Raw genomic sequence first — 24,309 nt, 5'->3', positions numbered from 1 at the left:
CTTCCTGGAGACAACAATAAGGGAAAAAAATTACATACCACAAGCCAACACCCAGATGAGTCTGAGGCTTCGCAGGGACTGACTGTGTGACTGACTTGGAAGTGCATGCCTACAGTGGAGCCGTGAGATGACTTAAAAATGACTTAAAGATGACCTTTTTAAAAGGACTAAGACCAGCAATACAACTACAAATAGAAGTAGTGATAATTACTATCTATTTTATTTTTTATCCTTGGAGAATATATTTTAAAATCTTTTCAAGTATTGTATTTTCTCTGGCATCTTGAAAGCATAGGCACTGTGCAGATGTTATGCTTCTTATATTTTGATAAAATTATTTTCCTAGAAATTTAAAAATTGATGTCAGGTTTCAAATTTGTTTAAATAAAATTATTGATGATACCATTGAAGTTATAATTAGTATTTTAAAATCACTTTATTTTTTTCAAAATTGGTATTGCTAAGCAATTTGAAATTTTCATTGTTTTGAAAATCAATGCTATACCTTTTTGAGACTTTTGATTTTATGTTTCTTTTCTCCTACATTATTTCATGTATTTCTTTTTACTATTTCTTTCATCTTCATATTTTATTTCCCATTTCATTTTGATTGAAGTCAACATTGGATGACTTATTTTCAGCATTTCATATTTCCAAATGTATGCCTTTACAAGCTCCTCTTTCTTTTACATGCCACTTTCATTTTTAGGCAAGTCTTAGAAACCAACACTATGTGATCATGGAATGTGTACTTGTACTGTCACCAGTGAGTTACGTGAATACACAAAGACTTGTCTTTCACTGAAATCTGTTAAGGACACCATGTTCTGAAGGGGTGAGGATTGATATGGTGATCTGCAAGAGAAGTCATGAAACAGAATGAGAAAAGTGACATCGAAGTGTGTGTCTATGTTGTACTATGTCATAGGAGGCTCATTAAGGCCTTGAGGAGACAGCACCCAGTAAGAGTGTGTTCCAGTGAGCTTAGGCTTCTCCTTTTGTATTTGTTTTATAATTTATTCAGAAAAGAAATATTAATTATGCAACTACTACGTTACAGACACTGCCCTAATGAGTTGGCATATAACCATGAAAAAGGGTTATAGTCTCTGCCTTCATGGGACGAATATCCTTACAAAATAAGAGAAAACCAATAAATACAATATAATTTAAGTAGGTATAAATGTTAGGAACCAAGGTAAAGCAAGCTAAGAAAACAGAGTTGGAAGCATGACCTTTTAAATCCAATGGCCAGAAAAGTCTTGTTTGAGGCCTAGATGTTTGAGGAGGGATATATGAAGTGAGGGAACAAAACTCTGAAAGGTGTCAGAGAACAATGTTCCAGGCCTTATGAGTAGAAAAGGCAAAATCCCTGAGATAAAAGTGGGCTTAGAATTGAGAAATGGCACAAAGTACATGCCTTGAGTGAAGGGGAAAAAGGAGTGAGTGGAAAGAGATGTGTTTGAAGAGTAATTCCAGGGCAATAGACCTTCTTGAGAAGTTTTTATCAAATACTGTGAATAAAAAAGAAAAAGGGAAGAATGTATTAGTAAAGTTTTATTCCATGAAGTACATTTATCAGTAGGTAGTTCCCACTGTACACTTGTGTTTTCTATGTGGATTACAGAAAGAGATTATAGGTTAATGCTTTAAAATATGTGAGTGGAAGTGAGAGGCAAGTACAGAGAGAAGACAGAAAGAAAGCTGGTGACAGAAAGAGAAAGAGAGACAGAATGAGATGAGAGAGAGAGAGAGAGAGAGAGGATTGATTTATAAAGTAATGAAGAGTTCAGGATTGGATCTGAGCCAATAAATCAGGCATTCACCAGGGAGTTTGAAATTTAATTTAAAAAGAAAAAATCATACAAATTATTGATGGTAAAAATGAATTATTTGGTAAAATTAAGAACCAATGAAGAATTTTTGTTCTCCAGTCTATGTAGGGAGAAAGGAATTGCAAAACAAATTTGAAGTGCCTTTTAGTTAAGCTGTGCCAACGTGTCATAGATACAGCAGTTCCTATCCCAATGGAATTAGAGTTTGAGTGAAAACATAAATACCTTGTCTTCAGCATGCTAAATTGTGCACTCATGCAGGTGCCAAAAGGTGTTCAAAATGATGCTTGTTAGAGATTTAGAGATCAAGGTAAGTCATATCAAGACTCAGCTGCAAAATACAATAGGAGAGATGGCGAAAGGCTTATGTCAATCTTATAAGGAGAGATAGAGGACAAATAGTGTATGAAGAGAGAAAGCACAATCATACTCATGATCTCCCAAGACTACACATGCTTTTCTACATTCACATATACTTTGACCATGCAAAATTTCACACATGAAACCAACAAGACTGCAAAGCTGATGAGGAAGGTGATGTAGCGATATATCCTATAGCTCTTTTTTTCTGAATCTTATGTACAGGAGCTCAAATGTGATAGCAAGAGGGCAAGACTTTTTTCTGTTTTTTATAGAATAGCATTAAGTATAGTAAAGGTAATCAGTAAATACATATTTAATAATTACATTTTTAAAGAAATGAATTCTAAACATGGACCTGAGGAATAGAGTCTTTTAAAAATAGAATCCATATTTAAGGTGATAAAGAAGCTGATAAAGGAAATGAGGTTTGATGCTGGAGTGATGGGCATGAGACTGAGGGATTAAGCAGATATAAAATTAAAACATGCACATTTTCTCTTCTGCTTACCCTCATCTGACATGGGACATAAAACGAGGTGTGTATGAAGACTTTGTAAAGGTTATTGGATTAAGGTGCTGTAAAAAAATATAAGGTTAGAGAAAATGTCTGCCAGATATAACTCTATGTAAACCTTAGTCTTAGAAGGTCAAACAAAGGTGCTGGAGCCTAGTTTTATTTCTGAACCCAACACACATTGGAGATTATACAAATGCATCTTGGAATAATAGGTCAGCATACAGTCGTTGACTAAGAGACTGGATGTTTTGAGAAATGTTTGTAGACTTGGAAGAGATCTTTTCTCAAATAAAATTCCCAGTTATAAAACTCACTTGGAAAACTCCACAAAATATGTGTGATAAATTGATTTTTATGATATATAGCCTTATTTTTTCTTGATGAGTTTCTGTTGTACCAAGAGTGACTAAGATACCAGATATCCCTTAGAACGTACACAGACTTCAGTGGACATTTTACTGTATCGCTGTAAAAAATAATGCAGAAGACCAAGGTTCCAGGCTTTTGTCCTGGCTGGACAATTTATTTCTTTTCCTCACTTTGTCCTTGTTTTTTTCTTTATAGAGCCTAATATATATGTTATTATATAGAGAGAATAAAATATACAATATATAATTATATACTACACAATAGTATATATAACATATATAAAGGGATTTCCCTTTAAGTCATAGCCAAAGCCCAACTTCTTCCCTGGGATTTTCATTGCCCTATCTCTATACCCACAACATTTGATGTGTGTTTCTATCATAGCACTTGCAATGCAGCTTTCAAATTTCTTCTTTGGAATTGCACTCTGTTTACACTGTGGTTTTTTTTTCCAAGAAATTTTGCCTTATTTTTCTAAAACAAAATTAAACTTCTCTATATCCCATGCTATCTGATGACAGAAAACATCTTTCCATTCAGTTTCAACAGAGACCATGAGCAATTGATGGAAATTGCTTCCACATTCCAAAATGAGATATGGATCCGCTATTCTAAGGGAGGTGGGTTGCTGCATTGTGGTCTTTTTGAGTGTTTGACAGATATTACTGAAATGAATGCTGTCTGGCAAATATAGGACCTCTTACATATTTGATGGATTAAATTGTGAAGTGTACTCTTACACATCCCTCATGTATTATTCACTAATGGGGAAAGAAAGGATTGGATCCTTTTTTTTGTACTTTAGATTCTGGGGTACATGTGCAGATATGGAAGATGGTTGCATAGGTACATTCATGGCAAGGTGGTTTGCTGCCACCATCCCCTCATCACCTATACCTGACGTTTCTCCCCTCCCCACCCTCCCTCCCACTATCCTTCTCCTAGCCTCCCCCAATGGACCCCAGTGTGTGATGCTCCCCTCTCTGTGTCCATCTATCTTTGACTTTTTTTTATTACAGATCTGAAAACTTTAAACCTATTCTCAACAGCCTCAATAACCATATATATATTCGCTTTCTTGAAAGAATTTCCCAGATTTTCACTGATTTCTGCTAACCATCATTTGCTTCAAATGGGTAGGTTTTGTTTAGACACTTCCCTTGTTACAGGTTTAAAGTAGAGTGAATTGATCTTATTTTCTCCTCATGGAGACCAATCAGCACTGACTTCTTTGAGCCTCCATATATTCTCAAATATGAATCAAAATGTTCTGTGCATTTGTGCAATTCATGGCCAGTCACTTCCACATTATCTGTAGAGCTAGATTTAGGAAAGAATTTGCTCAATAATAAACATTTCTCAGATTGATTTTTGAAAAAATTAATTTATTATAAATGAGTGCAGAATTTTTCCACAGACAGGAAGAGTGTTACAAAACAAAATCATATAAATTCTTTTCTTTCTGTGCTGTGAAAAGCGAGGTTTCATAAAGACACGAACACACCAGATGGAGAACAGCATTGATAGGAAATATGTTGTAGAATAAAGTCATTCTCCCTGTCCATGTAAATCTGAGATAATGTTTAATTGTGTAGCAGAAAAAAAACCCTCTCTCTGTTTCTTTAATGCCTGTGTTTTTTAGTGGTTCTATATATGGTGCAATTATGTAAATTAATCTTTCATTCCATTTTTAATTAAATGCAAGATACTTTCCATTAATTATCTGCCTTTAATTTTCTTTACCCAATTTCCAAAAAGATTGGATACATTTTTCTTTTTGCAAAGAAGTTGTCATGATCAGGGAGTTATTTTCTGAAACATCACATTAAAATTTTTTGCTGTCTTGTTTTCAATTTATTAACTTAACATTTAAAATTGAGAAGTCTTAAGTGATAAATAAAAAATAGACCTTTTTCTCTCTGCTTTAAAAGTAGACCCACTAGTACTCTAAAATTAATTTACAAATGCATAGACCCACACACACATTCAGTGCACAAATACAACCTTTAGTAAGGGACTAAGATAGATTACAAATAACAAAAATCTCTGAAAGTTAAGAGAAATGGGTGTAAAACTATCAGACTCACATATTCTGAAAGCTTATTTTTTAAATCAGTTTCTGCCTAGACTCCCTATTATAAATTTCTCAGGCAGATAGAGATTTCTCCACACTTTGTTCCTTATGTGTAATAAATTCTGGTAGGAAAAGTGGCAATCCAGTTAAGCTGATTTTACTATTGGTTGTGCTTCATGCTCATATGAGCTCAGCAGAATAAGGGGTATTTTACTCTTTTTCAGAGAGAAACCAAAAAACAGTACATTGTTATTTTTTATTTTACCAGGAATCAGGATAAAGTGAGAACTGGAGCAAGAATCACTAATGGAAAGTCAGTAATTGTCACTGATATGCACAACAGCATTATGTGACAGAAACAATGCCTATAGCTAATGACACCCAGTTCCATCCTTCTTCATTCCTACTGCTGGGCATCCCAGGGCTAGAAGATGTGCACATCTGGATTGGAGTCCCTTTTTTCTTCGTGTATCTTGTTGCACTCCTTGGAAACGCTGCAGTCTTGTTTGTGATCCAGACTGAGCAGAGTCTCCATGAGCCTATGTACTACTTCCTGGCCATGTTAGATTCCATTGACCTGGGCTTATCCACAGCCACCATCCCCAAAATACTGGGTATCTTCTGGTTCAGCCTCAAGGAAATATCTTTTGGAGGCTGCCTTTCTCAGATGTTCTTCATCCATTTCTTCACTGTCATGGAGAGCATTGTGTTGGTGGCCATGGCCTTTGACCGCTACATTGCCATTTGCAAACCCCTTCGATACACCATGATCCTCACCAGCAAAATCATCAGCCTCATTGCAGGCATTGCTGTCCTGAGGAGACTGTACATGGTCATTCCACTGGTGTTTCTCCTTCTGAGGTTGCCCTTCTGTGGGCACCATATCATCCCTCATACTTATTGTGAGCACATGGGCATTGCCCGTCTGGCCTGTGCCAGCATCAAAGTTAACATTATGTTTGGCCTTGGCAGCATTTCTCTCTTGTTATTGGATGTGCTCCTTATTATTCTCTCCTATGTCAGGATCCTCTGTGCAGTCTTCTGCCTTCCCTCCTGGGAAGCTCGACGCAAAGCTCTCAACACCTGTGGCTCTCACATTGGTGTTATCTTAGCCTTTTTCACACCAGCATTTTTTTCATTCTTGACACATCGTTTTGGCCATAACATCCCACAGTATATCCACATTTTCTTGGCTAATCTATATGTGGTTGTTCCACCAGCCCTGAATCCTGTAATCTATGGAGTCAGGACCAAACAGATTAGGGAGAAAGTGCTGAGGATTTTCTTCAAGACAGATCACTAAGCAACTGAAGTTTGGAGGGTCTCTGTTAGCATTCATTCTTGATTCCCCCATTTTTAAAAAGCAAAGTTATCTTATTTCTGATACAGTAAAGAAAAAAAAAGGAAGGTAGAGTGGAATATCACAACCAATAACTTTATTTATCTGTGAATTGAAGCTTTTGCTTTTAAGGGCAGTTATTTACATATTAGAATTTTTATAAACCCTACTTTTTCAGGTTTTAAAAATGTTCATTTCTGGATCCTCAAGACAGTCCTTATAAAGTATATATTTTTTTTTCACTTTTGTAATGAATATCTTGATATTTGGAAAATTTAAGTGTGTTTATATTCCATGTTTCATATAAAGTAGTAATTTAAGCCAATTACATTGCCTCCAAATTATGATCATTATTTCTTATTCCAGGATGTTTAAGAATTGAATAGAATACAGTTGCTATTTTCAGCCACAGATTAAATGGCTAGGCCGAATTCTTAAAATAATTAAATTTTCCCATATAGTAATATTACCCTACTCTAAATGCAGTATATATATAGAGAGAGACATTGATAAGAATACTTTACTCTCACACACTCACATTGTGCTCACCATAATCCTATCTCAGTCGTTACTGCAATCTTCCTCATGCCACATAATGATGCAATCATAGTAATGAACTTAAAGACTAAAGTATAAAATGGATATAGACATAACATATACATTCATAGATATTTTATTCATTTTTTACTATTTAAATAACATTTATACAATACATAATATGAATGTACAGATGTGTGCAGATATAGATGTCAATACTTCTACCATGTTTCATGTGTAGGTTTGCAAGCAGTAGAAAGATTCAAAAATATAGTTGTTTGTCTTCAAGCACTTACATTGGGAAATAAGATATAATAAGTTGGTCCTAAAGTAGTGCTAATAAATGCTTTTTCCTCTGAGGATTTGCAAGTTGTGTGATAATTATCCATTTCCTTCATCGAGGAATAACAAAAAATTTGGAGGAAAATGGCTTTAGGAAGAAGGCCTTGAATATATGTTCTTTATTGCTGCTCCCTGTTCGCCATTTATATGGTTAAGATGCAGAATTAGGCAGTAGACCACACAAGTCACATGTTGAGTCTATAAAGCAAAGATACATAAATTCAGCTGTGACTCAGTCATCTCCTACCAAAAGCAGCCAGTAGGTCATTCACTGGACAACCAGACTGGAACAGAATATACTGTGCAGAAATAGTTTTTGCCTTCTTTCCACAGACACCTTGCAGTAGTTGAGCACATTCTGTCTTGGAAGCAGTAAAGCTACAAAGGCTTCTTACAAGAATGAAGAGTTGAGCAGTTTAATTTATGTTTATTTTATGTCTCTTTGTTTTTAAGTCTCCTCAACAGGGAAATGTGTTAACATCAGATGTGGTGTATTTATTAAGAATCCCAGGTGGCAAAGTGGTTATCTTGGAAGAAAAAAGAATAAAGATGCCAATCAAACTGAAAGAGCCCATGCCAAGGCTCATGTGGTGGAACAAGAAACTAGATGGCATCTAACGTGATTTGATTGTGTCCCCACTCAAATCGCATCTTGAATATTTGCTTTCATAATTCCTTCATGCTGTGGAAGGGACCCAGTGGGAGATAACTAAGTCATGGGGGCAGTTTCCCCATACTGCTTTCATGGTAGTAAACTTTCTAGAGATTTGTTGAGTGGCTTTGACCAAAATGCTGATAATGGTATGGACGATGAAATCCAGGTTGAGATGGTCTCAGATGGAGATGAGGAACGTTTTGGGAACTGGAACAAACTTGTTGGGAACTGGAACTTGTTATGTTTTAGCAAAGAATCTGGCGGCATTTCACCCTTGCCCTAGAGATTTGTAAAACTCTGAACTTGAGAGAGATGATTTAGGGTATCTGGCAGAATAAATTTCTAAGCAGCAAAGTATTCAAGATGTGACTTGGGTGCTGTTAAAGGTATTCCATTTTACAAGGAAAGCAGAGCATAAAAGTTCAGAAAATTTGCAGCCTGACCATGCGATATAAAAGAAAATCCCATTTTCTGAGGAGAAACTCAAGCCAGTTGCAGAAATTTGCATATGTAACACGGAGATACTATCTCATTGTAGTTTTGATTTGCATTTCTGTCATGATCAGTGATGATATAAGCATCTTTTCATTTATTTGCTGGCAATCTGTATGTCTTCTTTTGAGTAATGTCTATTAAAATGTTTTGCCACCAGGTATGGTGGCTCATTCCTGTAATCCCAGCACATTGGGAGGCTGAAGTGGGCAGATTATTTGAGTTTAGAAGTTTGAGCCTAGGCAAAGGACAAAACCTCATCTCTACAAAAAAATACAAAATTAGCTGGGCATGGTAGCACATGCCTGTTGTCCCAGCTACTCAGGAGGCTGAGGTAGGAGGATTGCTTGAGCCCAGGAAGTTGAGGTTACAGTGACAAAAAAAAGGAAGAAAAGAAGAAAAAGATCTTTTTGTCTTAGAATTCAGGTTTCTTCCATTGTTAAAAATATAGTTATCTTTTGTCTAACCTAATAGAAAGTAAGTACACAGAGTGAAATATTGCAATCAATAAAAAACATGTTACAGCCAGGCACGGTGGCTCAAGCCTGTAATCACAGCACTTTGGGAGGCCGAGGTGGGTGGACAGCGAAGTCATGAGATCGAGACCATCGTGGTCAAAATGGTGAAACCCTGTCTCTACTAAAGATACAAAAAAAAAAAAAAAAAAAAAATTAGCTGGGCATGGTGGCGCGTGCCTGTAATCCCAGCTACTCGGGAGGCTGAGGCAGGAGAATTGCCTGAACCCAGGAGGCAGGGGTTGCAGTGAGCCGAGATCGCGCCATTGCACTCCAGCCTAGGTAACAAGAGCGAAACTCCATCTCTTAAAAAAAAACAAAACAAAACATGTTACAAATAACATTATTTATTTGTAAATTGAACCCTTTATCTTTAAGGGTAATAATGAGAATACTGAAATTTGTATTAAATCTACTTTTGCTAGTATGTTCATTTCAGTTTCTGGATTCTCAAGACAATTTTATGAAGTTTATATTACTTTTCCCACTATTTTGATGAATATACTGATGTCTGGAAGGTTAAGTAATTTATTCAAATTCCATATTTAATAGAAAGTAATAATTTAGTCAATTAGGTTGCCTCCAAATTATAATCATTTTTTCTTATTCTAAGATGTTAAAGAATCGAACAGAATACAGAATAAAATCACTATTTTAAAGAGAATATGAACAGTTTAAGTGGCTGCCAGGATTCTTAAAACAATATTTACAACTTGCCCTAATATAACAATATTATCCCCTATATATGCACCATATAGACAGTGATAATTATACTTTACACACATACAATCTTATTGTTCTTACCAAAATCCTACTCAGTAGTTACCATAATTTCTTTCACACACATAAAAAAGCAGGCAGTCATCAAATTAGAATTTAACTTTGATCATATAGAAGCGGAGAGAAAAACAGTAGTTACCAGAGGCTGGGAGGGTCAGGGAGGAGGGGGCCTCTGACCAAACATAAAATGTTTGGAGGCCGAGGCAGGTGGATGACGAGGTCAAGAGATCGAGACCATCCTGGTCAACATGGTGAAACCCTGTCTCTACTAAAAATGCAAAAAATTAGCTGGGCATGGTAGTGCATGCCTGTAATCCCAGCTACTCAGGAGGCAGGAGAATTGCCTGAACCCAGGAGGCGGAGGTTGTGGTGAGCCGAGATCGCACCATTGCACTCCAGCCTGGGTAACAAGAGCAAAACTCCGTCTCAAAAAAAAAAAAAAAAAAAAGATGGGGAGGGGACTCAAGATGGCGCTGTGAGAACAACCCAGGATTGGAGCCCGCATTGAATTCGCAAACGGTGAGTCAGTGCTGCATTTCCAGACTGATTTTTGTTGCCCACAGAACGGGGAAACTCCCAAGTATAAAAAGACACGGGACGCCAGGCAGTAGGTCTGCCTGGCGAAGCCGGCAGCCGGGGCGGCGGCGGCCGGCCCTACCCAGCAATCCCCACAGGGCGCGCTTGTCCGGGTGCCTTGTTGAACCGGCAACCTGAGACTTGAGAGGGCTGGACTTGAGACTGAACGAGACTTGCACAGTAGCCCAGCCCAGGGGATTGCAGGGACAGATCGTTTGGGATACCCAGTGGGACGAACAAAACCGCGATTTCAAACTATCCCGGGCAGACGGTCCGAGACGCTCTGTGGGGGAGGGGCGTCCACCAGGATGGAGGCAACCTGCCCCAACTGATATACACGCCCACTGCTGAGGCAGCCAGCCGTTGCCGAGGCAACCCGCCCCAACTGAGATACACGCCCACTGCTGACGCAGCCTGCCGTTGCTGAGGCAACACACTACAACAAAGAGACTCCGCCGCAGGGCGTGGCGGAGACCACAGCAGAGCCGGCAGGAACAGCGCGAATCACACAACAGCAGGGCGGAGCCTCGGCAGCCAAACAGTGGCTAGTCTGCCTTTGAGCTGGGCAGGACACCTGATCAGACATCCAAAAATAAAGCCCAAACCCCTCAACACAGCATCTCTGATAAAATAGACTTTAAAGCAACAAACATCAAAAGAGACAAAGAAGGCCATTACATAATGGTAAAAGGATCGATACAACAAGAAGAGCTAACGATCCTAAACATATATGGACCCAACACAGGAGCACCCAGATACATAAGGCAAGTTCTTAATGACTTACAGAAGGACTTAGACTCCCACACAATAATAGTGGGAGACTTTAACACTCCACTGTCAATACTAGACAGATCAACCAGACAGAAAATCAACAAGGATACCCAGGGCTTGAACTCAGACCTGGAGCAAGCAAACCTGGTGGACATTTACAGAACTCTCCACCCCAAATCCACAGAATACACATTCTTCTCAGCACCACATCACACCTACTCTAAAATTGACCACATAATTGGAAGTAAAGCACTGCTCAACAAATGCAAAACAACTGAAATCATAACAAACAGCCTCTCAGACCATAATGCAATCAAGTTAGAACTCAGAATTCAGAAACTGACCCAGAACCGCACAGCTTCATGGAAACTGAACAACTGGCTCTTGAATGTTGACTGGGTAAACAACGAAATGAAGGCAGAAATAAAGAAGTTCTTCGAAACCAATGAGAACGAAGACACAACGTGCCAGAACCTCTGGGACACATTTAAAGCAGTTTCTAGAGGAAAGTATATAGCAATAAGTGCCCATATGAGGAGAATGGAGAGATCCAAAATTGACACCCTATCGTCAAAATTGAAAGAGCTAGAGGAGCAAGATCAAAAAAACTCAAAACCCAGCAGAAGACAAGAAATTACTAAGATCAGAGCTGAGCTGAAGGGAGATTGAGACACAAAAAACCCTTCAAAAAATCAATAAATCCAAGAGCTGGTTTTTTGAAAAGATCAACAAAATAGACAGACCACTAGCCAGATTGATTAAAAATAAAAGAGAGAACAACCAAATAGATGCAATAAAAAATGATAAAGGGGAAATCACCACAGATTCCACAGAAATTCAAACCATCATCAGAGAATATTACAAACAACTCTATGCACATAAACTAGTAAACCTGGAAGAAATGGATAAATTCCTGGACTCCTGTGTCCTCCCAAGCCTAAAACAGGAGGAAGCTGAAACTATGAATAGACCAATAACAAGGTCTGAAATCGAGGCAGCAATTAAGAGCCTACCTCACAAAAAAAGCCCAGGTCCAGACGGGTTCACAGCCAAATTCTACCAGACACACAAGGAGGAGCTGGTACCATTCCTTCTAAAACTATTTCAAACAATCCAAAAAGAGGGAATCCTTCCCAAATCATTTTATGAGACCAACATCATCCTGATACCAAAACCCGGCAGAGACCCAACAAGAAAAGAAAACTTCAGGCCAATATCCATGATGAACATAGATGCAAAAATCTTCAATAAAATATTGGCAAGCCGATTGCAACAGCAAATCAAAAAACGTATTCATCATGATCAAGTAGGATTCATCCCGGGGATGCAAGGCTGGTTCAACATACGCAAGTCTATAAATGTAATTCACCACATAAACAGAACCAAAAACAAAAACCACATGATTATCTCAATTGACGCAGAGAAGGCATTTGACAAAATTCAACAGCCCTTTATGCTAAAAACCCTCAATAAACTTGGTATCGATGGAACGTATCTCAAAGTAATAAAAGCTATTTATGACAAACCAACAGCCAATATCATACTGAATGGGCAAAAACTGGAAGGATTCCCTTTGAAATCTGGTACTAGACAAGGATGCCCTCTCTCACCACTCCTATTCAATATAGTACTGGAAGTTCTAGCCAGAGCAATCCGGCAAGAAAAAGAAATAAAGGGTATTCAAATAGGAAAGGTGGAAGCCAAATTGTCTCTATTTGCAGACGACATGATAGTATACCTAGAAGACCCCATCGCCTCAGCCCAAAAACTCCTGAAACTGATAAACAACTTCAGCAAAGTCTCAGGATATAAAATCAATGTGCAAAAATCACAAGCATTCGTCTACACCAATAACAGACTTAAAGAAAGCCAAATCAAGAGCGAACTGCCATTCGCAATTGCTACAAAAAGAATAAAATACCTTGGAATACAACTCACAAGGAACGTAAGGGACCTCTTCAAGGAGAACTACAAACCACTGCTCAACGAAATCAGAGAGGACACAAACAGATGGAGAAACATTCCATGTTCATGGTTAGGAAGAATTAATATCGTGAAAATGGCTATACTGCCCAAAGTAATTTACAGAATCAACGCTATCCCCATCAAGCTACCATTGACTTTCTTCACAGAACTGGAAAAAACCACCATGAACTTCATATGGAACCAAAAGAGAGCCCGCATAGCCAAGTCAATTCTAAGCAAAAAGAACACAGCGGGGGGCATCACACTACCGGATTTCAAACTATACTACAAGGCTACAGTAATCAAAACAGCATGGTACTGGTACCAAAACAGAGATATAGACCAATGGAACAAAACAGAGGCACTGGAGGCAACACAACATACATACAACTATACAGTCTTTGATAAACCTGACAAAAACAAGCAATGGGGCAAGGATTCCATGTTTAACAAATGGTGTTGGGAAAACTGGCTAGCCATGTGCAGAAAGCAGAAGCTGGACCCCTTCCTGACACCTTACACTAAAATTAACTCCAGATGGATTAAAGACTTAAACATAAGACCTGGCACCATAAAAACCCTAGAAGGAAATCTAGGCAAAACTATCCAGGACATAGGAGTAGGCAAGGACTTCATGAACAAAACACCAAGAGCATTGGCAACAAAAGCCAAAATAGACAAATGGGACCTAATGAAACTCCACAGCTTCTGCACGGCAAAAGAAACAGTCACTAGAGTGGATCGGCAACCAACAGAATGGGAAAAAATTTTCGCAGTCTACCCATCTGACAAAGGGCTGATATCCAGAATTTACAAACAACTCAAGCAGATTTACAGGAAAAAACAAACAAGCCCATTCAAAAGTGGGCAAAGGATATGAACAGATACTTTACGAAAGAAGACATATATTAGGCCAACAATCATATGAAAAAATGCTCATCGTCACTGGTCATCAGAGAGATGCAAATCAAAACCACATTGAGATACCATCTCACGCCAGTTAGAATGGCGATCATTAAAAAATCTGGAGACAACAGATGCTGGAGAGGATGTGGAGGAAAAGGAACACTTTTACACTGTTGGTGGGAGTGTAAATTAGTTCAACCATTGTGGAAGACAGTGTGGCGATTCCTCAAGGCCTTAGAAATAGAAATTCCATTTGACCCAGCAATCCCATTACTGGGTATATATCCAAAAGACTATAAATCGTTCTACTATAAGGACACATGTACACGAATGTTCATTGCAGCACTGTTTACAATAGCAAAGACCTGGAATCAACCCAAATGCCCATTGATAATAGACTGGATTGGAAAAATGTGGCACATATACACCATGGAATATTATGCAGCAATCAGAAATGATGAGTTCGTGTCGTTTGTAGGGACATGGATGAATCTGGAAAACATCATCCTCAGCAAACTGACACAAGAACAGAAAATGAAACACCGCATATTCTCACTCATAGGTGGGTGATGAAAAATGAAAACACATGGACACAGAAAGGGGAGTACTAAACACTGGGGTCTATTGGGGGGAAAAGGGGAGGGCCAGTGGGAGGGGGAGGTTGGGAGGGATAGCCTGGGGAGAAATGCCAAATGTGGGTGAAGGGGAGAAGAAAAGCAAAGCACACTGCCATGTGTGTACCTACGCAACTGTCTTGCATGCTCTGCTCATGTACCCCAAAACCTATAATCCAATAAAAAATTAAAAAAAAAAATGTTTTGTAGTGAGTACAAAGTTACAGTTAGATAGGAAAAATAAGTTCTGGTGTTCTATTACATAATAGGGTAATTATAATTAATAATAGTATAATGTATGTTACAAGATAACTAAAAGAGAGGTTTTTGAATGTTTTAACCACAAAGAAATGATACATTTTTAAAGTGATGGATCTGTGAATTGCCCTGATTTGATCACTATACAATGTATGCATACACTGAAATATTACATTGTACCTCATAAACACGCAGACTGATTTGATGTTAATTATAAATAAAACACAACTAAAAAAAGAAACTATAGTGAAGGAAATACAAAGTTAATGGTGTCCAGGTATGATGTATGCATTTATTATATATGTACATAATTTATGTATTGATTTTTGAGCAACAAAAACATGGAAAGATTACAGTCTAAACACTTACATTGGGAAAGAAGAAATAATAAGTTGGTCCCAAAGTAGCACCAAAAAATAAGTTTTCCTCTGAAGATTTGAAAGGTGTGTGGTTATGAGCAGTTTCATTCATGGATGACTCACAAAGAAGTTGTTGGAGGAAGACGGTTTTAAAAAGAAGGCCTTGAATATGTGCTATTTTTTGCTGCTCTGTCTGCCAATACAGTTAAGATAGAGAATCAGGCAATAGATTTTGCAGGTGGCATGTCGAAATAACAATATAACGCCCAGGTACGCGGACAAGATGGCGGCGGCAGCGGTCTACAGCGCGATGGAGGTGGTGCGGGCTCTGGCGGAGGAGGCCGCGCCGGAGGCGGTGGGCCTCAGCTGCCTCGTCAACCTGCCGGGTGAGGTGCTGGAGTACATCCTGTGCAGCGGCTCGCTGACGGCCGCAGACATTGGCCGTGTCTCCAGCACCTGCCAGCGGCTGCGCGAGCTGTGCCAGAGCAGCGGGAAGGTGTGGAAGGAGCAGTTCCGGGTGAGGTGGCCTTCCCTTATGAAACACTACAGCCCCACCGACTACGTCAATTGGTTGGAAGAGTATAAAGTTCGGCAAAAAGCTGGGTTAGAAGCTCGGAAGATTGTAGCCTCGTTCTCAAAGAGGTTCTTTTCAGAGCACGTTCCTTGTAATGGCTTCAGTGACATTGAGAACCTTGAGGGACCAGAGATTTTTTTTGAGGATGAACTGGTGTGTATCCTAAATATGGAAGGAAGAAAAGCTTTGACCTGGAAGTACTACGCAAAGAAGATTCTTTACTACCTGCGGCAACAGAAAATTTTAAATAATCTGAAGGCCTTTCTTCAGCAGCCAGATGACTATGAGCCATATCTTGAAGGTGCTGTATATATTGACCAGTACTGCAATCCCCTCTCTGACATCAGCCTCAAAGACATCCAGGCCCAAATTGACAGCATCGTGGAGCTTGTTTGCAAAACCCTCCGGGGCATAAACTGCCGCCACCACAGCTTGGGCTTCAAGGCAGGTGAATCATCCATGATAATGGAAATAGAACTCCAGAGCCAGGTGCTAGATGCCATGAACTATGTCCTTTACGACCAACTGAAGTTCAAGGGGAATCGAGTGGATTACTATAATGCCCTAAACTTATATATGCATCAGGTTTTGATCCGCAGAACAGGAATCCCAATCAGCATGTCTCTGCTCTATTTGACAATTGCTCGGCAATTGGGAGTCCCACTGGAGTCTGTCAACTTCCCAAGTCACTTCTTACTAAGGTGGTGCCAAGGCACAGAAGGGGCAATCCTGGACATCTTTGACTACATCTACATAGATGCTTTTGGGAAAGGCAAGCAGCTGACAGTGAAAGAATGCGAATACTTGATCGGCCAGCATGTGACTACAGCACTGTATGGGGTGGTCAATGTCAAGAAGGTGTTACAGAGAATGGTGGGAAACCTGTTAAGCCTGGGGAAGCGGGAAGGCATTGACCAGTCCTACCAGCTCCTGCGAGACTCACTGGATCTCTATTTGGCAATGTACCTGGACCAGGTGCAGCTTCTCCTCCTCCAAGCCAGGCTTTACTTCCACCTGGGAATCTGGCCAGAGAAGGTGCTTGACATCCTCCGGCACATCCAGACCCTAGACCCGGGGCAGCACGGGGTGGTGGGCTAACTGGTGCAGCACACTCTAGAGCACATTGAGCGCAAAAAGGAGGAGGTGGGCGTGGAGGTCAAGCTGCGCTCTGATGAGAAGCACAGGGATGTCTGCTACTCCATCGGGCTCATTATGAAGCATAAGAGGTATGGCTATAACTGTGTGATCTACAGCTGGGACCCTACCTGCATGATGGGACATGAGTGGATCCGAAACATGAACGTCCACAGCCTGCCGCACGGCCACCACCAGCCTTTCTATAACGTGCTGGTGGAGGACGGCTCCTGTCGATACGCAGCCCAAGAAAATTTGGAATATAACGTGGAGCCTCAAGAAATCTCACACCCTGACGTGGGACGCTATTTCTCAGAGTTTACTGGCACCCACTACATCCCAAACGCAGAGCTGGAGATCTGGTATCCAGAAGATCTGGAGTTTGTCTATGAAATGGTGCAGAATATTTACAGTGCAAAGAAAGAGAACATAGATGAGTAAAGTCTAGAGAGGACATTGCACCTTTGCTGCTGCTGCTATCTTCCAAGAGAACGGGACTCCGGAAGAAGATGTCTCCACGGAGCCCTCGGGACCCGCTGCACCAGGAAAGCCACTCCACCAGTAGTGCTGGTTGCCTCCTACGAAGTTTAAATACTGTGTGCTCTCCCCCAGCTGCAAAGACAATGTTGCTCTCCGCCTACACTAGTGAATTAATCTGAAAGGCACTGTGTCAGTGGCATGGCTTGTATGCTTGTCCTGTGGTGACAGTTTGTGACATTCTGTCTTCATGAGGTCTCACAGTGGACGCGCCTGTAACCATTCTTTGTATTCACTCCATTCGCCCGTCTGTCTGCATTTGTCTTATAACATTTCCTTGGCTGGACAGATGGGGTTATGCATTTGCAATAATTTCCTTCTGATTTCTCTGTGGAACATGTGCAGTCCCCAGTGAGGACTGTGTGTCTTTTTACCCTGAATTTAGTTGCATATTCAGAGGTAAAGTAGTTTGCTCTCTTGGCAACATCGTAGAGACAGAGACATTAACAATCTAATGGTAATTAGAATCATTTGAATTTATTTTTTTCTAATACATGAAACACAGATTTGAAGTGTTTATCTTTTTTTTAAAATTTAAATGGGAATATAACACTTTTCCCTTCCATGTTTCTCTTGAGTTTATGCACATCTCTATAAATCATTAGTTTTTTATTACATAAAATTATTTGAGGAAATGCATAATAGTGAATTTTGTGAATGGATTTTTCCTTACTCATCTACAATTCCTCCCTTTTAAATGACTACTTTTATTTTTTAACTTAAAAAATCTACTTCAATATCAGGAGTAGGTCTTAAATCAGTGATGGATTCTTTTTGTAGTAAGACATAGAAATCTGATGTTAAATGTTTGCTCTTAGAAGTCATCCTCCCTGGTCTCCAAAGATCAAAAAATGAGGCTTCGCTTTTGTGATCAGGAAAAAAAAATCGTGAACCTTAAAAAAAAGTTTCTGAAGGGAAAAAAAAGTGGTTTCACACCCGTTATTCCTTAGAGTCATTTCAAGGCCTGTTTAAATGCAGCAGGTTAGAAAGAGAATGTCTTTCATTTGAAGAGCGTTGGACTCGTGGGAAAGGAGATGTGCATGTTGTAATCTGCTTTTCCAGGCTGCCAGGGTCCTGACAGCAGCAGGACGAAGCCTGTTGTGATGTCTTCTGGGAAAGCCTGACTGTGTTCAGACAGTCCTGGCTCCTTCCCAAAGTTCTCAGTAACTGAGCCCGGAGTACCTGCATGCCTTCATGCAGCTCTGGAGCTCCTCCTCCTCCCGGCCTGCCAGTTCTCACGTGAGCTAATCTTGTCATTAATTGATAGACGATAACTTCTGGAGTTAGGACCTAGTTACTTTGCTCTCGACTTTTAAAATAATGCAGTTGCTCTAGTGAACGGGGTGTTAGGGGCCTGTCTGTGCGCCTGTCCATCTGCATGCAGTATTCTCACCCATGTTGAATGACTGCTGCCTGTTTACCCTTTGGAAGCCCTGAGGTGACCGAGGAAAGCCACCTGAGACCACTTAATAGCAAGGGAAGGCTTTAAGCAGTTACTAGAAAGAGATGGGGATTTGGCCCCAGCTCCTCCAGCCTGAGTTAGCTGTTATCCACTGTCCACATTCCTTATGAGTTCAAATCCAGAGTCAAAGGATTTGAACCTGCATTTGGAAATGTGACCACTCACAGCGCCTGGCCCACTGAGGTTGGGAGGATTGTACACTACTCTCATTTAAAGGGGAAAATTAGATAATATGGAATTAATATTAATGAGATGCATTAATAAGAAACTGTGAGCATGCTGAGAGTTACAGTTGTTGGTTTTCTGGTTTGATTGATTTCCTTTTTTCTTAGAAACATCAAAGCCAAGAAAGATGGTTTACCTTTACTGACCCAACTGTAAATATGTATCTAGACTGTTTCTAAATGTGTTTCTTCTTGACTGCTTAATGGGGCTCCAGGAAGCCTGTATCACCTGTGTAAGTTGGTATTTGGGCACTTTATATTTTTCTAAAAATGTGTTTTGGATCCTGTACTCTAATAAATCCTAAGTTTCTTTTTAAAAATTTTCCAAAACTTTTCTCCATTTTAAAAAGCCCTGTTATAAAAGTAGAACTTTCACAATGTTAAAATGTTAACTATTTGGATATAGCAACTTCTTTTCTCCTCAAATGAATGCCAAGTTTTTTTGTACAATGATTACTAAATGGAGCTTATCCAGAAAAAAAAAAACAAAAAACAAAAAACAAAAAAAACCAATATAACAAAGATGTCACATTGAAACTATTTGCTGTCTTGCTTATTTTATTTATTTTATATTTTAAATATTAATATTCCTATAAACATATTTATTTTAAAAGTGTGTAATATGATAATTTGATATGTATATACACTGTGTAATGATGACCAAAATCAAATTAATTAACCCATAGCCATCAATATCCATTCTGTACATTGATCCACAGAACTTGTTCTTCTTATAACTTAGTTTTTTCCCTTTGACCAATATTTCTCCATTCCTGTGCATTACAGCCCCTTGTTATCACTGTTCTATTCTCTGCTTCTAAAGTCTGACTTTTAAAAATTTCATATATAATTGATCTCCTATACTATTCATCTTTCTGCATCTGGCTTATTTCATTTAGCTTAATGTCCTCAAGTTTCATCCATATTGTTGCAAATGGCAAGATCTCTTTTATTTTAATGACTGATTTTCCATGGTATATATACACCAAATTTTATTTATCCATCTTTATTCATCTGTTGATAGAAAGTCTTTATATCTTGACTTATGAATAATGCTGTATGAACACAGGGATACAAACATCTTTTTAATATGCTGACTTTATTTCCTTTGAATATATACCCAGTAGTCTGACTGCTGAGCTATGTAGTAATCTTATTTTTATTTTTTGAGGCAATTTCATGTTGTTTTCTACAATGGCTGTACCAATGTACCTTCTGTCAACAGTATAGAAGGATTTTCTTTTCTTCAAACCCTCACCAACACTTGTTGCTTTTTATCTTTTTGATAACAGCTATCCTAACAGGTGTGAGATGGTATCTCATCATGGTTTGGATTTGCATTTCTTTAATAATATTTAATAATATTATTATTCAACAAATGTTTATTAATGTACAAATAATTTGCTAGGATCAGAAAACTAGACATGATGCTAGACCGTAGATATTCAGAAACACTTATCAGTCTATGCTTAAGAGAACACTACTTACTAAGATCAACAGATTTGTAAAAGGAAATTTCAATGCAGAATGAAGTCATAGGGAATCCAAAGATGCCTATGGAAACTGAATAGAGGGGTGCCATCAAAACCTATAACATCAGAGAAGATCTTGAGAAATTGGTGAAACAATGTGAGTCTTGAGGATGAATGAGGATTACTCAGAAGGACAGAGAAAAAAACATTTCAGGCAGAGAAAGCAACATTTACAAAGGCTTAGAGGCATGAAGGTATGATGCATTTTGGGTAATGTATGTCATCTAGGTATATTTAGTGAAGTGCTGGGAAATGGGTAGCAGTCAATCAGTCAATATGAGCTAGAAATATAGTGATGTACAAAACAGATGCAATGCCTCTCCTGGTGGAGACAATTTATTGAAGAAGACAGATGGAAAGACAGACATGCGCGCGTGCGCGTGCGCGCGTGCACACACACAAATAATAATAATAATGAAAGTATTGAGATAACTCAATGTTAGTTCCTTGTATATTTTTTACATCAATCCCTTATCACATAAATACTTTGTAAACATTTACAAAACACAAGATTTTCCATCTGGTAGGTTGACTCTTAATTTTGTTGTTTTCTTTGCTATGCGGAAGCATTTTAGAGTGACATAGTTCCACTTGCTTGTTCATTAGGTGTCATATCCAAAAAAAATCATCGTCAAGACTAATGTCACAGAGCCCATTTCCTATATTTTCTTCTAAGAGTTATACGGTTTCAGATCTTACATTTAAGTCTTTAATCCATTTGAGTTAATTTTAGTAAGTGGTAAGATAGGGGTTCAGATTCATTCTTCTGCATGTGCAAAAGAATTCACTTTTCTCGATACCATTTATTAAGGAGACTATTTTTCCCTACTGTGTATTCTTGGTGCCCTTGTGAAAGACTGTGAACATATGAATGAGCTTGTGGGAATGGGTTTCTCTATATATCTCCACTGGTTTATGTTTCTGTTTTTTATGCTAGTATGTCTACCTTACCCAAAGCAATCTATAGATCAAAAAGATAGGAATAATAGACACTAGAAAATACTACAGGAGGGAGGGTTAAAAAACTACATTTTGGTTTCCATGATCACTACCTGGGTTATGAAACCATTCATACCCCAAACACCAGTGTCATGCAAAGTACTCATGCATATGGGTTCTTAATATACTCATGTATCTGCACATGTACCCCTGGAAGCTAAGATAAATTTGAAATAAAAATGTAATCCCTATAAAAATTCCAATGCCATTTTTTTAAAAATAGAAAAAAATCCTAAAATAAAAATGGTACCACAAAAGATGCCAAATAGCTAATGCAATTTTGAGAAAGAATTTCAAAATTGGAGGTATCACAGTTTGTGCTTTCAAACTATATTACAAAGCTATAGTAATCAAGTCAATATGGTACTGTTATAATTTATTTAAAGAACATTGCAAATTGAGAAATTTTATATATTTTTGATACATATGATTAAACAAGTAAATTGTTTCTTATCAGACTCAGACCCTCTATTATTCACCAATGCCTATAAAAATGTTTACACATACACCCAAACATACACATATACTATTTTTAATGTCTATAAAATTCCTAATAAGGGCATGGTTGAGATTATAAATACAAAATAAATCACCATGTACATTACAAAAAAGAGTGGGTGTAAAACTACCAGATACAAAAACCCTGGAACTTTATTTTCTCATCTGTTTCTGGCTAGACTCCCAATTGTGAATTTCTGCTGGGGCAGTATGTTTCTCCTCTCTTCTTCATGTAATAGTAGGAAAGGTGGTGGCACAGTGAGGCTAATTTTATTCCTGGCCTGTTTAATGGTTAAATGAGACTAGCAAAACAAGAGGATAAAATTTTAGCATTTTTCTGAAAGGAACCAAAATCGATAAAAATGTTATTTTATATTTTGCCAGAAAACAAGATAACGTGAGAAGTGGTACAAATATCACTAATGGGAAGTCTATTAAAGTTATTTCTGGTATGCACAACAGCTTTATGTGGAAGAAAGATTGTCTATCCCTAATGACATCTAGTATCTTCCTTCTTCATTTCTACTGCTGGGCATCTTAGTGCTAGAAGATGTGTACATTTGGATTGGATTCCCTTTTTTGTGTGTGTATCTCATTGTAATCTTGGGAAATACTGCTCTCTGGTTTGCAATCCAGACAGAGCAGAGTCTCCATTAGCCCTGTACTACTTCCTGGCCATGTTGGATTCCGTTGACCTGGGCTTGTCTTCAGCCACCATTCCTGAATTCTAGAAATCCTCTTGTTCAGTCTCAAGGAAATATCTTTTGGAGGCTGCTTTCTCAAAAAAGCTATGAATTAATAAACAAATTCAGCAAAGGTGTATGAAACATGACAAATACAAAAATAAATTATATTTCTATAAACTATCAATAAATAACCTAAGATTAAACTAAGAAAGTAAGTGTCTTTGCAAAAGAATAACATTCCCAGGAATGCATTTAACTAAGAAAAGTCCAGATTTGCACAAAGGAAACGCAAAATATTGCTGAGGAAATAAAAGAACTAAATAAATGGAAACACATCTGTGTTCATGTATTGAAGAATTAATACTGTAAAATTGCCAGTTTAAGGATTCTACACAATCCATACCAAAATCCCACCAACTTTTTTTGCACAAATGTAAAATAAGATCCTGAATTTTATATTGAACTGCAAAGGGTCCCAAATAGCCAAACCAATGTTGAAAAACAAAGTTGAAGGGCTCATACTTCCTAATTTCAAAACTTTGTATAAGACTACAGTAGTAATACAGCATGATGCTGACATGCAGATTGAAATATAGATCAATGGAATAGAGTTGAGAGTCTAGAAATAAATTCATTTATCTATGGTCAAATGTCTATGGTAATGATAATTCAATGCAGGAAAGATTAGTCTTTAAAAAGTGGTCCTGGAACAACTGGATATTCACATGCAGAAAGAAAAATTGAACATTTCTAAAAATGAACTCAAGATTAATCAAAGACTCAATTATAAGAAACATAACTAAAGCATCTTAGAAGAAAATGTAAGAATAAGCCTTCATTACCTTGGATTTGGCAATGGTTTCTTACCCAGAAATCCAAAACCCAAACAAGAGAATAAATTGATAAATTGTAAACTAAGTTTTTCCAAAATCTTAACAGACGTTCTGTAGTCACACTCTTAATTTAATCTTTGTCTTAGAGCCATCTCTTATTTTTTTTATTTTTTTATTTTTTGCTGTCAGGAGAGGCTGAGAATGAAAAGCCTTGGGTTTTGAAACCAGGACGTCCTGTCACATTAATATATATTTATATTTATAGATTTTGGGTGAAAATAAAATAATTCTATTTTTGACTGATTTATCTCTATCCATATTTTGTCATACAAAGCTAAAAGAAATCACTTGCAGCTTTCAAAATTCTGCCCAGATGGAACGATCCAAGATGGCCGATCGCTAACATCCCAGTATTGCAGCTCTCAGGGAAGGCGCGGAGAACTAGAGGACGCCACACTTTCAGACAAAGTCTGGTCGCTCACGAAGCAGAAGATCCCCCAGTGGTGGAAACACACGAGTCGCCAGCACGACTCTCATGGTCGGCGCAGCGGTTCCGCTGGCAC

General features: G+C 38.3%; 1 protein-coding gene and 1 pseudogene across 3 annotated transcripts; both read left to right on the top strand.

Moving 5' to 3' along the window:
- Positions 1-5,439: 5,439 nt before the first annotated feature.
- On the top strand, positions 5,440-6,705 carry LOC100394170 (olfactory receptor 52E8). The gene has a single exon (XM_009007580.6). The coding sequence runs from the start codon at positions 5,520-5,522 to the stop codon at positions 6,459-6,461; it is 942 nt and encodes a 313-aa protein (XP_009005828.3). The 5' UTR covers positions 5,440-5,519; the 3' UTR covers positions 6,462-6,705.
- An 8,830-nt stretch (positions 6,706-15,535) lies between these two features.
- LOC100401882 (F-box only protein 21 pseudogene) lies at positions 15,536-19,518 on the top strand (annotated as a pseudogene). 2 transcript variants are annotated; one of them, XR_013522888.1, is made up of 2 exons: positions 15,536-15,653; positions 15,731-19,518. The product of XR_013522888.1 is annotated as an F-box only protein 21 pseudogene, transcript variant X2 (transcript). The 2 variants fall into 2 exon arrangements; XR_013522887.1 differs by having other exon boundaries at positions 15,536-19,518.
- The last annotated feature ends 4,791 nt before the right edge of the window (positions 19,519-24,309 follow it).

This window comes from Callithrix jacchus, chromosome 10, assembly GCF_049354715.1.
Source record: "Callithrix jacchus isolate 240 chromosome 10, calJac240_pri, whole genome shotgun sequence".
Classification (NCBI taxonomy): domain Eukaryota; kingdom Metazoa; phylum Chordata; class Mammalia; order Primates; family Cebidae; genus Callithrix; species Callithrix jacchus.
The sequence above is the reverse complement of the archived record's forward strand: the minus strand, read 5'-3'. Positions and strand labels throughout refer to the sequence as shown.

Bases quoted from the DNA above. Each gene is read 5' to 3' on its own strand.
- LOC100394170 (XM_009007580.6), top strand. From the start codon at position 5,520: ATGCCTATAGCTAATGACACCCAGTTCCATCCTTCTTCATTCCTACTG.